The sequence below is a fragment of the Caretta caretta genome, chromosome 2 (assembly GCF_965140235.1).
Source record: "Caretta caretta isolate rCarCar2 chromosome 2, rCarCar1.hap1, whole genome shotgun sequence".
In the NCBI taxonomy this organism is placed as follows: domain Eukaryota; kingdom Metazoa; phylum Chordata; order Testudines; family Cheloniidae; genus Caretta; species Caretta caretta.
The window spans coordinates 52611661-52638041 of record NC_134207.1 but is presented as its reverse complement, the minus strand read 5'-3'; the positions used below and the strand labels follow the sequence as shown (position 1 = coordinate 52638041).

At 42.0% G+C, this 26381-nt stretch overlaps 1 protein-coding gene across 4 annotated transcripts in view; it reads right to left on the bottom strand.

The window, feature by feature from the left end:
- ZNF704 (zinc finger protein 704) overlaps positions 1-26381 on the bottom strand; it is a 162199-nt gene that overhangs the window by 96350 nt on the left and 39468 nt on the right. For all 4 annotated transcript variants that reach the window (XR_007355365.2, XR_007355366.2, XM_048841035.2 and 1 more), the window contains exon 2: positions 18065-18312. Coding sequence is in view for 2 of the 4 variants with exons in the window: in XM_048841035.2 (XP_048696992.2) it covers positions 18065-18312 (248 nt within the window). In the remaining 2 variants the exon portion in view is untranslated. The remainder of the gene's footprint in view (positions 1-18064; positions 18313-26381) is intronic.

Below are 26381 nucleotides of genomic sequence, written 5' to 3'. Positions count from 1 at the left end.
CACAAAGCTTTAATGATTTCATGAAAATGATGGTGAAAAATAAGGATTAAGTTCACAAGTTTGGCCAACTTTCCCATTCTTCCAACTATTCCCTTCCCTCTCCAAAGCTGCAATGCTTTTAGCAGCGTCCCTTTTAATTGCCTTATAGCAAAAAGAAGTTACTCGGATGTTTCCCATGCACATAAATACACTGAAGAGTACAGTAAAAGAACAAGAGGAACCTTTAAACAATACAACACTTTATTAGTACAACACAACACTCTACAACTTATTTTCACAGAATGTCACTTATTCAATGTCTCAAAAAAAGCAAGAGGAAGAATAAAAATAACACTTTAAAAGCAAGTTGGACACATCATCTCCTGTATGAACAACTGAAGGAGAATATGAGAAAGATGGAATAGGGGAAACAAAAATCAAGGTGAGCTTTTTACAAAAGTTTAAGATGCAAGTATGTATTCTTGCAAACTGGTCATAGTAAGGACAGAATGGAAAGATTTATTAAATTAGGTGAATGGTGTGAGGGAAGGATTTTTTTTCTAAAGTTTTTAGCTGAAGTTGAAGGAAAAGGAAGGTTTGGAGACTAGACATGAAAACACTAAGCAATAATAGGCAGATATATGGGAAAATGTATAATGGAAGGAGTCAGGAGACAGTTTTGGCAAACTAGGAGGACAATTTTGGGCCGGACTGTCAGCTGATGTAAATCAGTGTAGCTCCAGCTCTAATGCAGCTATACTGATTTACACCAGGTGAGGATTTGGTCCTCTGAGTTTCATTCAGTGGAGAGATATACAGCGGCTGCTATTAGAAATGTTGTACTTTGCCAAAAGCTTCCACAATTAGATTATCAAAGTTTTCTCCCACAGAACACGAATACCTGTAATCATTGGGTGGTAACAACAGGATAATATTGACTTTTTAATGGCTTCCACTTTATTTTTCATTCCTGGAACAACCGAATAGTTTGTCTAAAACATTCTGGACTTCTGAAATTTAGAGGCTATGGGTTACACTAATGATAATGGAGTTACTCTGGGTTTGTAACAGCGAACAGATCCTTGGACTGTGAGATTTGGGAAATAAAGAGAGAATCACAGTTGTGGTGATGGAAGTGATTAAATGCATGGATAAGGATTTTACTAGAGGCAGAGTCAAGTTAGGGATAAATTTTGACAATGTTCTGAGTTGAGACTATTTTTCCATTGACATCTGACTACATTTAAGGCTGAGGACCCCAAAATTGTATTAAAATATTGAGGGGGTTTTAATTAAAAAAATCACAGTATAACTAAACAGTAAAAAACTAAAAGAACAAGAGGATTTATAGCAGCAATAAAGCAAAAGCATGAATTAATAAGCCTGTTTTGTTCCAAATATAAAACTTTTTTAGTTTTTCTTAATTACGTAAGTTAAACTGTTGATGCAATTTTTCTTTTAAAAGCTGTATAAACCTTACTTCTATTTATAGCACTAGAGCTGGCAATTCTGAGGTAGAAAAACAAAAAAATGGTATAAATCAGCTGGATACTGATTAGCTGAGAAAGCTATTCAGCAATATTTTATAAAACGCACAACAGGGAAAAGGGAGTAGAAAGTGGTTTGTTTCCAGTTTTGTAATTTGAGTTTGCCCAAAGAGTGCATCTTCAGAAGTACACAATCTGATCCTGATACGTGAAATGCTGATTTAAAACATAGCTTAATTTATGTTGGGTCTTGCCCTGGCACAACCCCCAGCACCTTTTTTCATGGCATGGCGCAGGACCGGCACCTCTTCTGTCAGCGGCATGCCATTATATTTTTAGTAAATCAAACAATTCTACACTTGCATGCAAGGTGTCCGGGAGGTCACTCTGTGCGGAGGACACCATTTTGTCCTAGCAACAGTATCATGATTATTGCTCGAGCATCAGCATTTCTTTCTTTACAAATTAAGCACTGATTTAAAGTATACTTTAAATAGAGTATCACATACAGTAGAAAAGAAAAACAGACCCGAAAGTGCATTATGAGACAGAAATTGTACTGAAGGGTTCTGATGACACAAAGCTTCTCTTCTGTGGATTTTAATTTCACCAGATCCACACAATACAATTAATCTCATAGGGCCAATCTGTGTCCTCAGCGAGGTTTTGTGGATGAAAAAAGAGAGCAGAAATTGTCACAAAATATATAGTTTGCCTGTGCAAACTCTGCATTATAATAATGACAATCTGACTCTGCCACTTCATGATATTTTGTATTTCCGTAAGACTGGGTTCTTGCAAAAATAAAAACCAGAAACAAACTAATAAAGACGTGAGTTAAATTGCATTTACAGGCAATGTAATGGAATACAAAGCTTCCTATATGCATAACAAATATAAATATACATATTCATACCACACATCATGGCTGAACTTAAAACAAGATATAAAAACTTACATGGGTTTGTACTTAATTTAGTGTTAATTTATTATTAGTTTAATACATATTTAGTTTGTTTTAATATTAATTATATTTTATTTATTTAATGTATGTTTTCTCAAATTTCTTGCTCTACTAAAAATTTAATAAAATCTTCAAGACATTTTGACATTCTGCACTATATTTTTCCTTTAATAAATAGTTATGGAAAAGTAATACTCTAAATGTGCCTTTTTTGTAATCTTGACATTTACAATAATAAAAATGTATACTACAAAATGTAAAATCATATCTAAATACAGTAAAGGCTGTTTTATCTGGCATGTTGGGGATATGGGGGTGCCGAAAAGTGAAAAAATACAGGTTAACTAAGAGGGAGGGAGTTTGGTGAGGGAGAGGGTTTGGGGCACGGGAAGGGATGCAGAGTGCCAGATCTGGGGGCTGCTCACCTCAAGCGGCTCCCCACAAGCGGCGACCTGTCCCAGCTACTCCTAAGCTACTCCTAAGCGGAGGCGTGGCAGAAGGCTCTGTGCACTGCCTGATCCTCTGCCTGCAGGTGCCACGCCCGCAGCTCCCACTGGCCACAGTTCCAGCCAATGGGAGCTGTGTTGCTAGTGCTTAGGGCGGGGGCAGCGCACAGAGCCACCTGCCATGCCTCCGCCTAGCAGCAGCTGGGACAAATCACCTCTTGCGGGGAGCCCGGGGGCAGCGCACAGAGCCACCTGCCATGCCTCTGCCTAGCAGCAGCCGGGACAAATCACCTCTTGCGGGAAGCCCGGGGGCAGCGCACAGAGCCACCTGCCATGCCTCCACCTAGCAGCAGCCGGGACAAATCACCTCTTGCGGGGAGCCACCCGAGGTGAGTGGCCCCGGGATCCAGCACCCCACATTCCCTCACGTACCCCAAGTGCCCTCCCAGAGCCTATGCTCCACAGCCCCTCCCAACCCCTCACTGGCCCCACGCCAACTGGACTATAAAACAGTTTCAATGAAGATCAGAAATGGCAATTTATAGAGCTTTCCGGTTGGTGAAGTGCCAGATAAAACAGCTTTTACTGTAAATAAAATTATACGACTAAAAGTAAACTATCAGAAACACTCGAATGGCATTCTTCATCTTTAAAGTATTTTAGAAATATTTACTAATTAGCCCACACAGCACCTCTGTTCGGTACATATGTATTGTTGTTCCGGTTTACAGGTGGGGAAACTGAGGCACAGAGGTTAAAATACAGTAAGTGATTTCTCAAGATGACAGAGCCTAGCACATTACGTGTGTGTAAGAGAGAAAATGTGACTATGGTTCTTTAATAGTTATTCAGTACTACAGTGCTGCAATTTATGCTGATACCTGTTGGCACTGGTTCATCACAAACAGAGTCCTACCAAATTCACAGTCATGAAAAACACATCATGGACCGTGAAATCTGGTCTACCCCCATGAAATCTGATCTTTTGTGTGCTTTTACCCTAGTCTATACAGATTTCATAAGGGAGACCAACATTTCTCAAATTGGGGGTCCTGACCCAAAAGGGATTTTCAGGGGGGTCGCAAGGTTATTGTAGTGGGGTCACGGTACTGTTACCCTTACTTCTGCACTGTTTTCAGAGCTGGGCGGCCAGAGAGCGATGGGTGTTAGCGGGCACCCAGCTCTCAAGGCTGTGCCCTGCCAGCAACTGCGCAGAAGTAAGGGTGGCAATGCTATACCAGGCCCTTACTTCTGCACCACTGCTGATGGCAGCTCTGCCTTCAGAGCTGGGCTCCTGGTCAGCAGCCGCCGCTCTTCAGCTGCCCAGCTCTCAAGACAACTCCACCACCAGCAGCAGCACAGAAGCAAGGGTAGCAGTACTGCAACCCCCCCCTACAATAATCTCGTGATCCCTCCACAACTCCTTTTTGGGTCAGGACCCCTATAATTACAACACCATGAACTTTCAGATTTAAATAGCTAAAATCATGAAATTTACTTTTTAAAAAAACCTATGACTGTGAAATTGACCAAAATGGACTGTGAATTTTGTAGGGCCCTAATTACAAAGGGACCACCACATTTTTCTTAGAAAGGGATGTGAGGAAACAAGGGGTAATAATGAGAACATAATCCCTAGTTGAAACAGCATACTGATATCACCTATTCACCTGCCCGTTCTGCAGGTGCCCTGGCACACCAAGTTAAAGAAGTCTCCTCTCAACTAGTGAGAGTAAGCAATATCTACATGCAACACTCTCTTCCACTTCTTCATTTTTAAGAGCAGGTTAGACAAACACCTGTCAGGGATGGTCTAGATAATACTTAGTCCTGCCATCAGTGCCGAGGACTGGATTAGATGACCTCTCAAGTCTTACGATTCTATCCCACTGAAGTGTTCTGCAGCAACAAATCAGTGGAAAAGGTAGCTGGAGAGAGATTTGTAAAAGAGCACTAATGACAGATACAAGACTTGTATGCAGTGTTGTTGTAGCTGTGTCAGTCCCAGGATATTAGAGAGACCATGTGGGTGAGGTAACATGTTTTATTGGACCAACATCTGTTGGTGAGAGAGACAAGGGCTATGTCTACACTACACAGCTTTTAGTGACATGGCTGTCGCTACAGCCATGCCACTAAAAGTCGCGCAGCGTAGCCGCTGTTTGTAGGCTCTCCTGTCAACAAAATACTTCCACCCCCAACAACTGGAGATTTGCTTTGTCAGCAGGAGAGCACTCCAGCCAACAAAGCACTGTTCACACTGGCTCTTGTTGCCGGCAAAACTTTTGTCTTTGGGCAGGGGGAGGAAGGGGAGGTTAACACCTCTGAAAGACAAAAGTTTTGTTGTTCAATTGCCAATGTAGACATAGCAAAACTTCTGAGCTCTTCCTCAGGTCTGGGAAAGGTAGTCAGAATGTCACAGCTAAATACAAGGTCAAACAGCACATATTTTAACTACTTCTGGTAAAACAGGGACCGTTCAAAGTGAAAGTGGCCCATTAAAACCCCTGTAGTCACAAGACAAAACAGGGAGATCAGTGGGTTACAGACTGTTGTAATAAACCATAAATCCAGTGTCTTTATTAAGATAATAATTTTTAGTATCTAGCAAAGTTAGGGGAAAAAAGTTAGCAAAGCACTTTGGTAGCCACTAAAAATCATGGTCTTAATAAAGACACTGGATTTATGGCTTATTACAACAATCTGTAATGCACTAACCTCCCTTTTTTGTCCTACAACTATAGGGGTGTTAACAGGCCACTTCACATTGAATGGTTCATTAGAATATGTGCTAGCTGCTTATGGTAAACAATCTGTTTGACCTTGTATTTAGCTGTGACACTCTACCTTTCCCAGAACTGAGGAAGAGCTTGGTCCAGTAAAAGATATTACCTCAGTAGGGTTGCCAATTTAGGTTGGACGTATTCCTGGAGGTTCATCACATGACATAAACTTTAGAGACTAATCTCTAATTCCTGGGGACTCCAGGACAATCCTGGAGGGCTGGAAACCCTATATTTCACCCACCTTGTGTCTCAGATACAAGAGTGGAAGTGAGAGGATGAGAAATCCAGACAAGGCTGTGGGAGAGAAAGAGATATTGAGAAGTTTGCAAAGATCCAGAAGAACTAATTCAAGGAACTGGAAGTAACAAGGACACAAAATCACATTTCCCAAGATAAGATTAAAAATGAAACCAAAGGCAGGCCTCTTCTCTTGGGAACAGAATTCTGCTCACTTCCTCATAGACCTGTTTTACACGTAAAGCTGGGGATGACATAGCTACCACACTCAGAGGCATAAAAAACGTCATACCCGGAGCACTATGCCAACCTAACTCCTGGTGTAGATGTAGCAAGGTCAACGGATGAATGCTTCCATCAGCCTAGCTACCATCTCTCAGGGAAGTGGAGTTCCTACTGCAATGGAAAAACCCTTTCCATGGTGTAGTACAGACGTGGCCTTAGCTATGCTGGTTCTGGGGTAAAATGGAGTAAAATGTTTGTCTTTTTTTTTTTTAAATCACTCAAGTAAGCAGATCTTGGAGTAAGGGGGGGGTCCCATTTTCAGACACTTTTCAGCAAAAATGCACATTAAGGTTGGCCAAGCACAGCATCTCCATTATCCTCTCCTCCCTCCTGGAACTGACCAGAGGAGCAGTCATCCTCCATTAAATCTGATGCAGTCCTTCCCCTCCTTCCCTGTAAGTGGCACTGTGCAGGGGAAAGGGTCAGTGTTGCCCTCCTTTCTTACTATCCCTTCCTTGCCTTGTACAGCAGCCTTAAAGGAAGACAGACTCTGGAAACTAGGAGAGAAAACTGGGGGCAACAGAGATGAGGAACAGAAGAGAGAACCTGAGGCAGGATGGAGGGAGATGAGAGAGAAAACAGAGTACCTGGGATGGGAAGAGGAAACGGAGGGCATAGGGCAATATGCTGGTAAGGTAAATGGACCTGGAGGAAAAACAAACAAAACCAGAGAACTGAAGAGGAGACAGCCAGTAGCAAAGCAAACAAATGAAGGGAGAGACACAGTGAGAGTGTTCAGCTGAAGTAAAAATCGGGGAGAAAGAATGAATTTCAAACGAAAAAAATATGTCGTGGGGGAAAAAAAAAGGTTGATTTAAATCAATGGGGTTTGACTAAAGGGCTGACTGCTTACAGAACAAAAACAGATTGGGGAGCTGGTGCTAGCCCCTGTCTTGTATTCTTTGGGCCTGGTTTTAATAAACACCAACCTAAAAGAGCGGCTGAAGGTCAGTGTACACATATGCCTGCAAGTGAACCAGGTGCACACTCCAGTGGATATTTCAGACACACTTGAACACATGCTCTCATGTTGTGCCTGCACTTGCACTGTGTGTGTAGTCAGGTGTATGTACAAGATGTCCAATATGGAGATCATTACATAAAGCTGTTAAATCTGTAAAATTAGCTCAGCCAATATGTTTAAAACCAGAGACGTTGCCCATTATATTCTCAAAAAAATATAGTAAATTAGCAACCATTTGGCAGGTAAAGTGCATTAAAAGGATCTTGAACAAAACGGAACCACCATTGCAAGCTTATAAGAAATGGTTATGCATCCGTACAGAAAACGAATATGCATATCATACTGAAAAATAAAAAAAGCTTTTCACTAACTCCATTTGCACAATACATTAACCACCCAAGTGCTGTTATAAATATACAAGAGTATAATATTCTCAAAGAAAATGCTAGCAGCTCATCAGAAAGCATGCATCCCTTTAAACAAATCTAATTGATCTAATACAATACTCCTGCCTTGTATGTTACTGTAAAAAATATTTACTACTATCAAGTGGATTATTATGACTAGGAGGATTTGTTATTAATCTTGCATTAGTGCCTACAGTGTGTTAGCCACTTTTAAAACATAGAGGAAGATGTGGTACCTGCCTTAAATAAATATATCCTTTTATAGAATGCTTCTGTAAAAGAGAAGGACATTAAAATAATAAATATTCTACCTACCTATGTATCTCAAGTCACTTTGATATATGGATGTTCAGATTATTTTAGATGCCTGATTCATATATCCCTCATCACTACAGCATTTGAGTATCTAATAATCCTTAATGCATGTTTAATGCATGTAAAACATCTTGTAACAATTGTAATCAGAAAATCCTTGAAAGGTGACCTTTCATCTATATAGACCCTTCATCAAATATAGACCACTGGTCAAATTTTACTCTATTCTCAGTGAAGGCAATAAGGTTGCAAGGTCATTTATTAGTGTGGAGTTTGGTCATACAGTTATAAATAAAATCTATGTAAAAATCTCAGATACAACATTATGATAAATATGCAAAATTGTCACCTTTCCCACCTCCAGTTTGTAATAAAGTGAATCTTGCACAGAATACACCATAGTTGCTATTACATAATGAAACTCATTAACTTCTAAAAGTTGGTTAAAAAGAAAAGATCATTGTTTGCAATTTTGGTATCGTATAGAGAGTAACATCTTCTGTCTGAATACTAATCTTATCTTTCCTGACTACCTGATATAACATGAGAGACTACTGTCTAATCTAGGATGTAACTGTTTTTTTTTCCATTTGAAAATGTTTTACAAAAATTCACTATAGACATGAACATACTAAACGTACCCATATACATGGTAATGTTTTCTTCATAGAGGCAAAAGTTAAAACCCACACCCATTGTTTTTTTTCTTACATGAGAAGCACAGATGTCTGGCACTCCAACAGTGATTTTTTGAACAATGGTTAATGCAAACCACAAGGAAGCTACTTTTATTGAACACTGCCAGCTGTTTAGCAGTATTATGAAATTACACATAATTTTTTTGAAGAATTAAAGTTTGAGAACAAGACATGGATTCACTCTGATGGCTGATAGATAAAGCAGCAATGACTATTGATTGCAGCTCTTCAAGAGCCACTGCCTAATGTTCTTTGCTGATTAAGAGACATTTCTCCTCTGTGCACATTAGAAGAATTAATTGGAATATGCTTGGTAATGAGATCACAGTCCTGCTAGCAACTTTGTATAATCAAACAGTGAAAACAATTCAGCCTCTTGTCTTGACTCATGGTAGGATAAGGTGCTAACCACTTTTACAGATGGAGACAAGTGGATGTGGGCCATAGTAAACCATCTTCAGTGCTCAACAGGAAGATTTTTGGAAGAATGGTAAACCTATTACATAAATACAATATCATCTTCTAAGTCTGCTTCCAAAGCCTTATACAAAGAAATATCTCAAATTGTATGTTGAACACATCGGAGACTTCATCATTATGATGTTTAACTTGATCATATTTATTTTATTTTGCCATTTTTACATTTTTCTCACTGGGATAATTTCATAAGTCATTTTTGTGAGGGTTAGAACAGTACAGCCAGCCTACAAATGTTACTCCTGGGGGAATCCTGCGCTTCTGCATACACGCAGAATTCATGTGCCCTGCAGACTTTTTTTCGCTGCAGAAAATACATTCTGCTGGGGAGGTGCTGCAGTTTCTTTTTTGCCCACCAGGGGCTGCTTTGACACCCAAATAGAAGCAGCCAGCTCACCACTCACTGGCTGCAGCAGTCAGCAGCCAACAGGGAGAGAGCAGAGGCTGTGTTCCTCACAGAGCCCTGTTTGTGGGGCCAGATGAAGAAGCATGGGATATGGGGGGCGGGAAGGGAGAAGGGGACAGACAGCATAGGGCACACGGGTCTGTTGGGGGGGTGTCACCTAAACAGGGGTTCAGAAGGCCTACTGGGAGGGACAGACTGAAGCCAGGGCTGAATGAGAGTTGGAGTGCAGGGGCATAGGGGAAAGGGGCAGATGTGCCCGACCGATTGGGAGAGGGTAAGGGCCAGTCAGGGTCTGCATGGGGGAGGCTCCCCAACTCACTAACAATCCCTCCCCTGCAAGAAAAAACATTCTCTACTTCTCCCACCCACCCGCCGAACCCCAACAACCCTCCAGGTTCACTCCCATGTGCCTTCCCAGCAATTACTTCCCTCTCCCTTAGCTCCTCCATTACCCCTGACTCCACCAACCCTTTGCACTGATTCTTAGGGGTGCAGGAAATATGTTTCTGTATTGTAGTTTTAATGAATTATTACTCAAAGTTCTGTATTAATATGCCTAGTAAGGAATCTATTAGTCAAAAAATATTTCCTGAATCTTTTTCATTGTCTATATTGTTACTTGTTGACAGGTATTTTTAAATAAATTACCAAAATAATTGAAACTGGTATAATTGTGTTATTTTGACAAATAACATATGCAGAATTTTGCAGAATTTTAAAATATTGCGCACAGAATTAAAAAAAAAATTGGCACAGAATTTCCCCAGGAGTACAGTGTAAAACACAGGAACAAAACCAGGGGGATAAATTCAGAATAATGTGAGGTTCTAAAAATGTTATACTAATACTCAGACTCCCTTATACACTGGTGCAAGTTGCAACCTGTTGAGCCACATGAAGGTTTAATAAAAGCAAGTTCAATAGTAGGCTGATTAAAGATAATGCTGAGGAAAAGATTACCCTACATGAATGAACCCCTAATTTCTTCCTGGTCCAACTGGAAAAACTTGTACGTATTAGGCCCAAACTCTCCAAAACAATTATGTAACAAACACATATACAGAAGCAGAAGCAGACTGACTAAAATTGAAGTAAACACAAAGGCACTTACATGTAAGAAAAAGCTACACTTCAGGAAGGGATATTCAGCTGGCAGCTGACTGACAGTTCCCTCAAATTCTTTCTAATCCTGTTGTTGAACTAGAAAGATGTTAATACTGCATTTCCCCTCTCCCTCAAATTGCACAGAAAAAGCCCTCCATATCACTTATGTCAAATTTATACAAACATTTAAAACAGAAAGAAATATCCAGCTCAAATCATTGTATGTTAGCATGGCAACATAAGTTATATGAGAAATGTAATAATCTTAAAAAGGAAATTCTCATGTTGATGTAAGCCCCACATTTACTTTTTGCAAAAATGAAATCTAAGGGCCTGTCTACATTTACTGGGGGATTGACACGCGGTGATCGATGCATCAGCAGTTGATTTAGAGGGTCTAGTGAAGACCCGCTAAATTGACCACAGATCGCTCTCCCGTCGACATCGTGTAGTGTGGACCCCATGGTAAGTAGATCTAAGCTACGTCGACCTGAGTTACGCTATTCACGTAACTCAAATTGCGTAATTTAGATCGACTTTTCCCTGTCATGTAGACAAGGCCTCAGATCAACAATAAAGCGTCTATGATTTTCTCTTATTTTAATCCCATTTGCAATCCAAACATTGCAGCATCATGATAATGCACTGAGACCCAGAAAGCGTCCAATCGGAGTCAAATGCAAAAAGTAAACAATCACCATTAATGCTGAAATGTAAGTAAGATTTCTAAATTCTTTCACATGTAATAATCTAAAGGATCTTCAAAAACACACAAATATATTTTAATCTATCTATCTACTATTCCTTTAAACTCAGAGTTACACTGATAGCTGGTCAAGAATTGTGGCTAGAGCAACTCACCTGGGATGTGGGAGACCCACGTTCAAGTCCTGCCTGATCTTAAGCAGGGACTTGAACTTGGGTCTCCCATATCCCTGGTGAGTGCCCTAGCCACATGACTACAGGCTATTCTGGAATCTGTTTGCCTCTCAAAATTTTTCATGAAAAAATAAGAGAAAAGTCTCTGTTCCACACTATAATAAAACAAATTTCAAAATCTCAATTGTTTTTTTACAAAACGGAATTCCTGTATTCTGGCCAGCCTAGTTACATTTTTACAAAACCAAAGTGCTCTGTATTGCCATCTAGTGGAACTAAAGCATAACTCAGAACTAAGCTTCCAAACAGCTGTTGGATTGGATTTAAACTTTTCTACATTTCTAAAGTTTCATAATCCAAACAAAATAATCAAGTTGCAAATCCAAAGGCAGATGCTCATCTGTCAAGCGACATTTATAAATGACTGCATTTGCAGAATGATTCTTAGTCATTACACTTACACATCTCACTAAGACCTTCATTCTTATTTACTGAAAGAACTTCTGTGTCTTACCTACACCTTTATAACGGAGATGTTATGGGAAAAACAATATGTGGTTGGGTTTGGTTTGGTTTTTTGAAAAGGAAGGGATATTAGCTCACTTGAGTACTATGCTAATTCTGAAGAAGCCTATGTTAAAGAGCTACTTTTAAGATATTTGCATGCTGTGTTAAGGATTCTGTACTATTATCAGTGTGGCTCTGAAGCTCTGATCCCTTGTACTCCCCCCTTTGTTTGCAGAGCTATTATAAAGTTCCATTTTAATTGTTGACTTTGGCACCAGAAACAAAACACAAAGTTCCTCAGTTATATCCCCTTAAATAATCTCCACTACATTATTAAAACAAAAAATAAATAAGTTGTACTTCTGTAGTGGTCTGTATCCTTATCTTCAGTCCTCACAGACAGTTGCAGAAGTTTGTGTGTTTTCTTCTAAACTGTAAGCAGATCTTAAATAAACAAGATAATGCTTTCTATAAACAAAATTACTGCAATCCTTGCCTAGTTTCTTATTGCATCATTCAAACAAACAAGCCATTTAGTTTGCAACAACTTGCATACAGTAGATTCACTAAAATTTACTGATGTGGAGAACACAAGACCAAACAGAGCCAGACAAGGGACTACTGGACAGAGAGTGCTGCTCTGAGAAATTACCCCCTTCCCCTATTTCCCCAAATGCAGCAAAGATTCCCAGAGGAGAGAGCTGATGGAGACCATGTGAAAAGGCACAGGGACTTCACAGAGCCCCCCACACTTGCAGCAATTTCAACCAATACATAGAATATGGGTTTGAACTCACAATCACTTTGCTGGAGGGGTTGTAGGAAAAGACATTGGACTTTCCCCCCTGGCAGAGCCTTAAAGACTTTCCTGTCCACTAGGGAGGAGTGGGACAATATGGTCCAAAGTGAAGAAAATAATGAGGTCCCAAATAATTACAACTTTTACTAGAATTTGCCTCAAAATTGTAGCAATTGTCACCAAGGTATCCATCATTGTATTACTAGGTCTAAAATCTAGATTAGTTTTCCTCTTCATTCACTAATTCTGCTAGAACACTAGCTGACTGGAATGTATATAAGCAGAACAAGCTAATTTACTTACTTATAGCATAAAATGAATCATCAAACTACTTTTTAGGACATTTTGGCAACCAGAACACTTTCCATTGCTATACAAAGGCTAATTCTGGCATACTTCACTCACACATGCAAAACCCCTCTTTGAGTTCACGGTTTCCTAAATGAACAGATGTATTTCTTCTAATCGCAATTAGTTTTACTAAGGTACTTGTAAACATTAAATTAATTCTCTCTTTTCCTTCTTCGTGGAAGCAATTGCTCAAGATGGCTCGAGGTTGCCTGGGCCCATACACAGCTGGCTTCTTCACAGTGATCATGCCCCTGGAGCTCATTGCAGAGTGTCTTATTGCAGCGGGAAGATAAAACTTCCATCTCACTGAGGAAGTACAGTCTTGTGGTGGTGAAGAATAAACTTCACTCGCACTTAGAAGACAGAGATTCTATACCTTGCTCTAACAGACTTGCTATGTGATAAGCAAGGCTAAGGCACAAAATGAGTTACACTTAGCAAGGGATGTAAAAGACAGTAAGAAGAGGCTCTATAATATCTTAAGAGCAAGAGAAAGACTAAGGCAATGCCTACACTACAAAATTATGTTGGCATATAGCCACCACAGTTATTAAATTTTTTGTGTGCACGCGTACTTGGCTCCTTGTGTCAGAGGTGCCCATCCTCACCAGGAACACTTGTATCAATTGTATTGTCAATGTGGGGCATTGTGGGATCGCTTTTGAAAGCCAGTAACAGTCGATATAAGCAATGCAGTTTCTACTTTGACACTGTATCGATCTAATTACATCCACCATTACTCTATGTTGCTTGGGGAGGTGGTGTTACTAACTCGGCATAGAGAGGCATTTACTTCAGCAGGAGCCAAATTTAAGTGAAGACACTTCCACAGCTAGGTCAACGCAAGGCAGCTTACGTCAAGCTAACCCTGTAGCATAAGGAAAGTATAGGTCCATTGCTTAGCAGTGAAGGAATGCTAATAACAGATGATGACATCAAGACAAATGAGGTCTTTAATGCCTATTTTGCTTCAGTCTTCACTAAAAATTTAAGTTGTGATCAGATACTTAACACAATTTAATATTAACAACAAGAGGGAGATAGCCAAAATATGAAAAAAACCCTGGTTAAAAATATTTAGATAAATTAGATGTATACAAGTCGGCAGGGCCTGGTGAAATTCATCCTACGGTACTTAAGCTGAAGCAATTTCGGAACTGATAGTGATTATCTTTGAGCACTCATGGAGGATGGATGAGTCACAGAGAAATGGGGAAGGGCAAACATAGTACCAACCATTAAAAAGGGGAACAAAGACTACCTGGAGAAATATAGACCAGTCAGCCTAACCTTGGTACCTGGAAAGACACTTGAATAAATGATTAAACAAACTTGTAAGCACCAGAGGATAAGAGAGTTACAAGAAATAACTTACATGGATTTGTCATCAAGAACAAATCATGCCAAACCAACCTAATTTCCTTCTTTGACAGGGTTACTGGCTTCATGCATAGAGAGAAAGCTGTAGATGTCATCTATCTTGATTTTAGTAAGGCTTTTGACAGTCCCCCATGACATTCTCATAGGCAACTAGGGAAATGTAATATACATGAAATTACTATAAAGAGGATGCAAAACTGGTTTAAAGACTATTCAAAGAACAGTTATCAATGGTTAACTGTCAAAAGGGGGGGGGAGGGACAGATCTAGTGGAATTGTGGAGGAGTGTGTCCTGGGGTCCAGTACTATTCACTACTTTCATTAATGACTTCAATAATGGAGTGGAGAATATGCTTGTAAAATTTCTGGAGCACACCAAGCTGGGAGGCACTTTGGAGGACAGGATTAGAATTAAAAATGACCTTGATAAGTTGGAGAGTTGGTCTGAAATCAACAAGATGAAATATTATAAAGACAAGTGCAAAGCATTATTTTTGGCAGGAAAAAATATCAAATGCACAACTACAAAATGGGGAATAACCGGCTAGGCAGTAGTACTACTGAAAAGGATCTGGAGGTTACAGTGGATCACAAATTGAATAGGAGTCAACAATGTGATGCTGTTGCTAAAAAGGCTAATATTCTGGGGTGTATAAACAGGAGTGTCACATGTAAGATATGGGAGGTAATTATCCTGCGCTGTTCAGCACTGGTGAGGCCTCAGCTGGAGTACTCTGTCCAATCCTGGGCACCTCACTGTAGGAGAGTCCAGAGGAGAGCAACATAAACAATAAAAAGTTCACAAAACCTGGCCTATAAGGAAAAGTTAAAAATGGGCATTGTTAGTCTTGAGAAAAGAAGACTGAGGGAGGACCTGATAGCAGTCTTCAAATATGTTAAGGGCTGTTACAAGAGGACATTCTTCAATTGTTCTCCATGTCCACTGAAGATAGGACATGATGTAATGGGCTTAATCTACAGCAAGGGAGATTTAGGTTAGATATTAGGAAAACCTTTCTAACTATAAAGGCAGTTAAGTTCTGAAATAAGCTTCCAAGTCAGGTTGTGGAATCCCATCATTGGAGATGTTTAAGAACAGGTTGGATAACCCCCTGTCAGGTATGGCCTATGTTTACTTGGTCCTGCCTCTTGAGGTCCCTTCCAGCCCTATATTTCTATGATTGAACAAAAGGCCCATACGCTCTGTGCCTCAGTTTCCTTAAATGGAGATACTAATACTGCCTTACTCACAGCAGTGTATTGAGATAAGTCCAGTCATGTTTGGGTGGCACTCAGATAATACGGTGATGAGTATCATGAAAACACTGAAATACACTAAGGGCTTGTCTACATTACCCGCAGGATCGACGGGCAGTGATCGATCCAGCGGGGGTCGATTTATCGTGTCTAGTCTAGATGCAATAAATCAACTTCTGAGCGCTCTCCCGTTGACTCCAGTACTCCACCAGAGTGAGAGGCTCAGGCAGAGTTGTCTGGGGAGCATCAGCTGTCGACTCACCAAAGTGAAGACCCCGCGGTGAGTAGATCTAAGTACGTCGACTTCAGCTACATTATTCACGTAGCTGAAGTTGTGTAACTTAGATCAATCCTCCCGCCCCTCATGTAGACTAGGCCTTATGATTGTCAAATTTTAAACATTCACTTGTTTATTAGAGATGGAACTGAAACAGAATCCCAGCTCTGAACATCTGTGAACTTCACAGGTTTCCACAGTTGGCTTCTATCTCTAGGGCAGAGCAAAACCAGTGGTACCACCCCCTTCAGACGTTGAGGAAGCTCTGATCTAGTCTTGAACTTTGCAGCTCAATCGCATCATCCTTTTTCCACTCCCAGTACCACAATATACTTCAAAGGCAGAACTTGTAATAAACGAACTTGGACAACTAGACATATTGGAAAGCATTCCACTGACTATTACACACAAATGAATTTACTATGCAGACATTTTACAAGGCCTTTGCTGAAACCTTAATGCCAAAATTAAAAAAGAAAAAACATACAAGAACACTACAGGTTAACCTGGACCCCAGGACATTCACTACAACAAAACCATAGTGGTTTTAGCCATTACAGAGAAAAGAATCAGGAGAAGTTTGAACCATCACAGAAACTTTACAAACGCGTGTATGTGTGCGTGATGTTTTCTAGCATTCTAATTTTCAGAATTTTCTAGAGAAAGCATTCTCTTGCTCTCATCCTTAAACAGTGTATTGACCTCACAAAGTTCCAGAAGATTCCAAACCATCGATTCCTCCATTTTTACAGACACACAGCATGAAATTCCCTCTCTAGCTGTTACTTAAACTCCAGAAAACATACAAATAAACATAGTGTCATCTCCTTCTCACCTGGGCATTTGTCAAGTTGGAGGACAGTTATTTATCCCCAAATCCTCATCTTGAGCAGTTTAACCAACTATGTTTGTGTGCATTACAGTAGTTCCACAGTGGGCAGAAGTGTAACAAAATGTACAAAGTAAAAGTACATGCAACTGTTTACACCACAAAGAAATTTTTTTAGTTGAATTATCCACACCCCATCCCAATTCCTGGGAACACACAGATTTTTCTTTCCTTTGTTACCTTCTCCTTCCCCTTCAGGTTTATTTCCCTCCATTCATTCATTTACTTTCTCTCCCCTCTTCAATAGGCCTCATGATGACTCCACCCTCGGGGTGTAATAAAGAGTAAGACCCCACATGCTCCCTTGAGTATCCTTTCCATGTTGCAGGTGCAGGTACGGTGTGAGATAGCAACAGGGGTGCTGGAACGAGGGGACAGAGGACCATGGCCCTCTTACTTTTTACAGGCCGTAAGGGCAAGCAACATGTGGGGAAGGGGCGGAGAGGAGAGAATGGAGGGCAGAATCTTGGGGGGGAAGAGGCAGCACAGGAAGGAGGCCTCAGGGGGAAGGGGCAGCTGGGGGGGCAGGGCCACAATTTGAGCACCGGTGGCTCCCCCACACACTTTTAGGGACCTTCAGCCACTCCTGGAGAGCGAGCATGCAGGCAGATGGGATAGGTGTGGGAAGTCCCTTGGCTTTGCCTCAGTCATCAATCTCTTACTTGTCAGGGGCACAGATCCTTCCCCAGGTTTCTTCTAGGTTGCCTCAGGTATGCACTACACCATACTGGGCCTGGATGTAAAATGACAACCTCACACTGTATTTATGTCCATTTCTCTGTTAATACGATTCCATCTCCATTTTGCTCTCCCCCACCTCCCTTTATTGTCACTCAATATTTGTTTCTCTTTTTTAAAGAATCTTTTCCAGAGCACACTACTAGCAGTGCAGCAAAGTGGATTGAAATTCACTATACCCTGCACAACCATTCAGAGAGGGAGCAGAAGCAACACATGCTGGTAAGGTTCAAATGCTTTCAGTTTCCGTTTTTTGTTATTGGTATGTTTAGTTCTCCAGCAGACACTTCAGAAGAACGATTTAATGCTTTAGTATGACCTGCTGGAGAATGACAATTAGCCTCACTATGCCAACAGTACCAGTAATCAAACTTTCCTCCCCTCTTCCATTAAAAGACAAAACAAAACATGCTTTTAAAAGTCTGTCCTTACCTTGCTGGAGGCACATCAATATTTGAAGAAACAACCTTACGTTTCTGTTCAAGAAGACAGACAGAACGAGTGTTTTCTTTTTCGTGCTCATGAATTCTGTTTGTTTTTTTGGTGTCCGCAGTTTTTAAATCTTCCTCCCTCATGGCCAACAGGAGAAACTGTTGGTCTGGTAATTTTTGACTGATGTCACTTTTTAGGTCATCCTGTTGAAATGTAGTGAAGGTCGTTTCACGCCTAATGCTGCCTGCCTGCAAAATTAAAAGCAATTATTATTACATTTTCCTTTATTTATCTTAAAAGGGGAAGAAATTCAACACCCTTAAGGCAGCCATTTCAATTTAGCATCACTAAGTAGGCCACTACCTCTTTGCCCTTCATAGACTCTAAAATTGCTGTCATTTTTCTTCAAAAATTTACTAGTGACAAAGGCAGTCCAGACAATATCATCATTGTTTTGGGAAGCAATTCCTGACTGCATTATAAGGTAAGCAGCTTCAGATAACTCATAATTCTTAACCTAAGAATAAATCAAATAAATAAATATTATGTATTTACACACACACAGAGTGTTTTAATTTGGAAATAAACAGGAGAATTCACAATTTATATAGATATCTTTCTAAAATGAAACCAAGAAATCTAACCAGTATTAAAAAACTTCTGACAGCAGCTAACTGGGAAAAAATAGGATTTCTCCATGAACAGGTGCTATGATTCAAAATGGATAGCCCTCCAAAACTTTATATATTTACTACAATTATTGCACAGCATAACTGTAAATATTATCATTTGGAAGGAATGTGAAGTATGTTTTTATATCTCCAGGTGTATATATTATTGAAAACAACTGGGAGGCTCCCAAGAAGCAATTTAATAATTTGTGTTTTACTTGAAAATAAAGATAACATATTTAAATCTGTCTCTCTCCCCCTTCCCCATAGAAGAGCCTGCTTCTTGGTTGCAAGAGCATGAATTACTGGCCAGGTCCTGTTTGACCATTAAGCAGAAACTGGCCATTCCAAAGAGGCTGTTTCATAGCAGCTATGATAATTTGCCACCACCTGCGTCTTCTACAGGGAGATTCAGACCCTCGCGCTGCAAACACACAGGAGGGCTGTTAAGAGACCAGCCTTTATTTCCCAACCCCAGTCACACAACATGGGTCAGGGTTACAAAAAAGCTGTGACCTTTAAATACATGATGGTGGTCAGTATTCACTCGGAGCCTCCCCCGCTACAAAAGGGAGGGCTACCCGCTTTAGACGCTTCCACTTCTCCAAGTATAAGAGTACCCTCTGGGACTGTGGCCGGGGAAAAAAGCCCAGAGGGTCATGCTAGCAGCTCCTGGGGTGGAGGAGCCTTCAACACTCTTACCAGCTCAACATGTAACCCACATACCTCCATGGTGTGGTGTTCTGTCCCATCTAGTGGTACCAAGACCACTTAGAAAGAGAGTTAAATAAGTCTGCTCTACCGCTTTAGCTAACAGGCAGTTGGCTTTTAGCTCATGCTATAGAAGCTCACGCACTAAGCTCCAGAGGCTCAAGGTTCGATCCTGCCCGCAGATGACCAGGGTCTATCGGCATTACATACACATTAACTTTCTCAGGCCCAGTTACAAGTGTCCCCTGCCAGCCTTACATCATACCTCTGCCCAGTTCCTCCATTCTCTCAACTTCCCCACTCCTGGGCAATGGAGGAGCAGGGCTGTGCTGGCACAGGAAGTTAGTTAGAAGGGCCTGATCATGTTACCTCAGGGCACACAAACTTTTGCTACTGAACCCTCAAACTGGTCACTTGTCAGAAGCCTAAGGAATGCATTCAAACTGCAAAAAATATAAACCAGAATGTAGCTGTTTAATGTGGACTTGCAGCCTGCAGAAACCACAGGTCATCCTGATCTGAGTGGCTGCACTTCTGCAATAGAGAGGAAGATGCCAAGGCCACACTGTAGAAATCTGGGGGCTGACTTCTTGAATGCCTATGCACCACTTGAATTCTTATTGATCAGTAAAGTGGAGGACACAAACAGTCCTGGCAGTAATCTCACATGTGACTCCTCTGGTTGAATCCTTGCTCTCTGCTGCCCAGGGTCATGGTTTCTGGAATCCCAGCCTCCCCATTCTCACATTTAAAACACTCAGGATGTTTTGGAAATATCTCTATTCCTGTTAGCCCATCTTTGCAAGCCGACAGGTATGGTTCCACATAAAGCTACAACTAAATCTCCCGCTGCTGCTGCCTGGATGTTTATTTGGACATTGCGAAGAAGATGCAGAAGCTGGGGTATGACAGGGACAATTCCAAGACTGGGCAAAGGCAGGTGACAAATAGTCCAGTGCAGGGTTGCCACCTGTCCGGTTTCCACTCGGAGAGTCCAGGTTTTGGCTTGTGTGTCCGAGTTTGACAAGCCACGATGTCAGGTTTGTTTGTTTTTTTAATCTATGACAACCCTAAGCAGAAGGAAGGAGATCAGAGCAGCCGCTGCCACCACCTCTGGGGCCAGGCTCGCGGCAACAGCATGTGGTGTGCAGAGGCAGAGCCGGGGCGGGGCCTCAGGGGAAGAAGCGAGGCAGGGGGCAGGGCCTCAGGGGTTGGGTTACCAACCATTGGAAATGTGTCAACCCTCGTCTGGCGCTGTCCCCCTGAGATGCTTCTACTAGACAGAGTTTGGATGTCATACTGAGCTGGGACCCCATCACCAACCTCTGACAGTGGACACCTCGCAACATCCAGCAGAAGAAACCCCAGAAATGCACAGTGAGGAAGAGTTCATTGAGGAGGGGGATATGGAGGATGCAGAGCCCACAGATAACCAGGAGCTATTTGAGATGCAGCTGGACCCAGAGACAGAACACATCAAGGAAAGGGATAGGGACTCAGATAGGCGTATTTTACTGCCCCTATTAATGCACACTTTTTAAAGCTCTCTTTATGATCCCCAACACTTCACTTCCCTTTATCTGGCCCCTATCTCCCTCTCAAAATGGCTGCCAACTGCAAGTAGCAGAGAACAAAGGGATTCTGTTTTAAAGTAGGTGGTTTATTTTAAGGCAGCAATAGTCAAAAAAAAAAAAAACAGAAATTCTTTAAGATACCAAAAAACATTCCCAAACACATGCTTTGGCAGAAGCCTTTGATAAGAAGCCTTTCAAAGGAAAAACATTTTTAAAATAAAAATAAAACCAGAAAAGACATATACACAAACCAATACCTGAGCATTTAAAATAAATACATCAAAAATACAAAACAATGCTTGCAAGCAATCTGGTACCTGGACATTCACTACATGATGTTGCAGAAATATTCTTGTAAGCTTATGAGATGAAGGTTTTCTAGACCATACACAAAATATTTTGCCTTTCATGTCTGAAAATCCAAGTACAAAACAAAATATTTGCATGCTGTGCATACATTCAGGAAAGAGGCAGAAACCGCTGCTGGCTCATGGGGTTTGGACTGGCTCACAGAAATAGCCAACTACCACAACTCTCCTCCGCTTGCAGAGTTTCTGGTTTACTTTGGCCCAGACATCCTTTTTTGTCCTCTGGCACAGTGTTGGGGAAACTTTCAGCAAGTACGCTGATCTTTGCCTGTGCATTTCTAGGAAGAGCAGCCTTGTTTCTCCCGCTGCAATAAGACACTCTCCAATAAGCTCCAGAGGTATGATCACTGTGAAGAAGTCAGCTGTGTATGGGCCCAGACAACCTCGAGCCATCTTGAGCAATTGCTTTCTCTGGGCCTTTTGTATCCTCGAAAGCGATATAGCTGCCAGGATCCCACTGCCAAAGTTCAACAGTGTTTACTGCATTATCCCTACATTTACCCTAGACCGCACATCTAGCCCTGCACCCATCACTCCTAAAGGGTTTCAAAAGTACCCCTATACGCTCACCATGGCATGTGCTGGTGCATGAGCCTGAAGCAAGCAGATGTGACTGTGATCCTGTTCATATTTTTTTTTACACAGATCTTTATGTTAAATATTTTAAGCAGCTGTGGCATTCATTTTTTGATGTCTGCTAACCCCTTAAATCTAACAATGGCTGCCTTTCTGGTTGTTTATCAGTGACCGCTCGGCTGGGACATTCTTGAGGGCCACCCCGGCCATGCCTGCTGAAAGACTGACGTTGATCGGGGGGCGGGGGGGTGGAGACAGGAGAGGACCTGTTCTTGGAACTTCTGTAGAGGTCCAAGTTTGAAACCTGTGAAACCAGGGAACACAAACAGGGGAAAGGCAGAAGGACAGAGAGGTGGTCTGAGACATAGGTGCTGATTCCGTGGGTGCTCTGGGGCTGGAGCAGGCACAGAAAAAAAAATAGTGGGTGCTTAGCACCCACTTGCCACAGCTGTTTGGCAGTGCCTCCCGATCAGCTAATCCAAGGTGCCGCCAAACAGCTGATAGGCGACTGGGGAAGGGGTTTGGGGGAGGGCAGAGAGCAGCGAGGGCCTCAGGGAGGGGGCAGAGTATCGCAAGAGCAAGGCGGAGAGAGGGCAGGGCCTTGGCGGAAGGGGGTAGAGTGAGGGGGGTGGGAAGAGGTGGAGTGAGGGTGGGGCCTTGGGGAAAGGGCAGAGTAGGGGCGGGGAGGAGTGGGGATGGAGCACCCCACAGGAAAAATAAAAGTCAGCAGCTATGCATTGAAATGTGCACCAAGACCTCATGCAGCTCGTTAGATAGGAAACACAGGTGCTCCAAAGCATTATGGAGCAAAACATCCCAAAGCCTACATCACAGCAGCCATTATGTTGTATGGACAATTCCTTCTTCCCGGGGCCTGGACCACATACCCCCTGAAGGCACCAGCACATGATTCCAATGAACAATAAGGAGAACTGCTATGAGTACACATATGCTGATGTGGGATGCAGCCCACATTATACTGTATTTTGTATACTGAATTAATACTGTAATTCATTTGTTGTTTATTTCTGCATAATAGAGTTCTATTTTGTGAAAGCCATGATTGTCTTACTTTATCTTATAATACAGAGATAATGCAAATTCACAAAGTAAAACAAAATACCACACCCGGCAGTACACTGGCTGCAGCCCCCTGTCAAAGTGTGCAATTAAAGATTCCCTCAGTGAGTATCATGATTGGCATGGCAACCCCACCAATGTGGATATGGCAGTCTGGCAACAATGTCCCTGCTTGCAGCTTCTTAAGAAATCCTGTATTCCTAAAGATGTGTGCATCAAGAACCTTTCCTGACCAGCCAGTGTTAGTGTCAGTGAAACATCCATGGTGATCTACCCATGCTTGCACAACCATAGAAAAGTACCCCTTCTCTGTTTATTTACTCTGAAGTGGGATGGGGGGGTGGAGGAAAAGAGGGAAGGAATCGACGGTTCAGGGTATGCATCCCATCTGCGGCCCCACCATAATTAGGGAAGCCCATTTTGTTGAATCCATTGTTTCCTGCACATTGCCTGGAGTTACATCCTGTGCCACAGAACACATTTAATGGCCTGGCACACCTGGATGATGACCACCCCCACCATAGATTTTTCCAGCACTGAACTGATTGACCACCCTCTGATAGCCATCTGGGGTTCCAAGCTTCTAGAACGATAGCCACCCATTTCTTCACTGTCAAATAAAGCTCTCATTCTGGAGAGTCTGCACTGAAGAGCTGGGACAAGCTCAGCACACAGCTCCAGAAATGTGGCCTTCCACAAATCCTGCAGCCACTGCTATGAGCCCATATTTGCATCATGATGCAATTCCACTTTTCCATGCTAGTTTCGTGAGCCCAGAACTGCCACTCTACCATGTGCAGTAGGTCAGTGAATGGCTGCAGCAACTAGCAAAGGCCACTCATTGCCTGCATCATCCAGACATCCTCAGTTATCTCCAATTCATTGCTGCACACCCAGCTGTCATAGGAATTGTCTGAGTTCTGCAAACACAGTATAATCAGTTACTTGGTCTCTAAAACAGACACGATAGCTCTGCTGATCCGTTCAGCATCTATACTTTTCACAGTAAGATGGCAGAGATCGAAAACTGGCACAAGGAAGAGCAGGTTATGGGATGGTACAGTGGCGCTTGTGAGAATTTGACCCCAAAGTTCCATAATACCCTGAGAGGAGTACTGGTATCCCACAATGCACTACAAACTTTTCCCAGAAGGCAGTGTACAGGCCAGTGGTGCTGGGGACACTGGGATACCCAGCCACATCTTCTGCCAATATAACCCATCACTGAGGATGGGCTCACTTGCAAATGCAGATAAGAGAGATTGCACTCTAGTGAGATGGCCATGTTGGCAGCTGTATGTCAGTGGAAATTTTACAAGTGAAACTTCTAATGTAGACGTATGGTAAGTAAACTACCTCTTTTCCCCTCCAAAAAAGGCCTCCTGACAAATTAATAACAGAGCAGAAAGACGATTGTCTCTCCCAAACATCTCTATGTATAGTTTTTAAACATCGGCAGGTACAAGAATGGTATGTTATTTTCGGTTCACAGGATAGATAATTATGCCAATTTGTTCTGCTATGAAAAGCACATGTCACCACAGGCACATAAATACTTAGGACAAATGATTTAATGTGTGTCTCATCCTAATGTTTCCATGGCAGGACTATTGGCAGTTTCAACAGAAAACTGGAACAGTTACTTTAAAAATGTAAATAGTAGAAAGCATTAGTCATTTTATACTTCTTGACACACAGCCAGTTGACATGCTACTGAGAAAATTTGCCTCTCCACTGTCTTGGAAAGCAAAACACTCAACATGTAAACAACTAGAACTAAGAAATAAGTTACAGATGGTATAAATTTGGTTGTGGTAATGGTGATTATATTTAAAAAAACATTTAAAAAATAGACTAGAAGTCCCTCCTCAAGGGCCTCATTAGTGCCTCAATTTCCATCAATATTGCTGTGGGATCAGAATTTACACACACACACCCTCCCCCCAAAATGTCAGAGTTAATGCCTGCGCAACCTTAATTTGGCTCCTGTGTGTGCTACATTATGACAGTATTTAAGTACATGATCGCTATGACGCTCTATACCTTCACCCCCATGTTCATCTTTATAACATGATTGTGTGGTATCCAATGCAAAGTTTGTCATATTGGGTGTCTTCGGAAGGCTCATGATGCACTGAGCGTGGTTGTTTTTGTGATGTTATAGTAATTGTTATAGTAATGTTATAGTAAGGTTACAGGTTATAATTTCATGTATATAGTTACGAGGCTGAAAATGTATCCTCATGGCTTAAAGCAAGCCCTTGCAAAAACTCTCCAAGAACAGGGAGGCAGTTCACACCTCGCCAAGGCATGGATGGGACAAACCCAGTCCAGCCTCACAGGAACAATGGACACTGGCTTAGGCAGCAACAGAAGAATCTGTTAGACCCTCAAGGGAGTCACCCCTTCCTCTGGGCAGTTTGGGACTGCGATGAGGGAATGCTCACCTGACTCTGAAGGGCGAGGGGGGGCACAGCAGGAGGAAAGAAAGGACATGATAAAAGGGAGAGACATTTTGCCATGCTCTCTCTCTTCCACCTACATCTAGACACCACCAAGCAACTGAAGAGCTGATCAAAGGAGAGAGCCTGGCTGAAAAGTAACCAGCCAGCCTGTGGTGAGAAGCATCTAAGTTTTTAAGGACACTGAAAGTGTTAAGATCAGCTTAGAATGCATTTTTCTTTTATTTCAATTGACCAACTCTGATTGGTTATGCTTTAACTTACAATCACTTAAAATCTCTCTATATAATTAATAAATCTGTTTGTTTATTCTGAAGCAGTGTGTTTGGTTTGAAGTGTGTCAGAGACTCCCTTTGGGGTAACAAGCCTGGTACATATCAATTTCTTTGTTAAACTGAAGAACTTATAAAAGCCTGCAGCGTCCAGCGGGCATTACTGGACACTGCAAGACGGAGGTTCCTAGGGTTGCCTCTGGGACTGGAGATATTGGCTAGGGTCATTCGCTTGCAAGTAGCTGGGAGCAGATTACACGTCAGAGGCTGTGCGTGAACAGCCGAGGAGTGGGGGTTCTCACAGCAGAGCAGGGTAAAGCTGGCTCCCAGATCTGTGCCAGCTCCGTCCAAAGGACTCCACCACCTCCGATTGGGAGGACTAACTGTAGGAGGACCAAAAGGGAGCAGTGTTGGGAGATTGGGGACTGGTGCAGCTGCCCTGCCAGTCTGCTGCCAGAAGGTACCAGTGACCGGTGCGGAGGTGATGGTGACTGAGTGGTACCATCGCTGGCTTGCCTCGGGATGACAACGAGGGTCTCAGGGGCACCGTTGCTTTTGAGCTCAGTGCCCTGTCTTGCCTAGGTGGGGAAGGTGGTGCTGTGA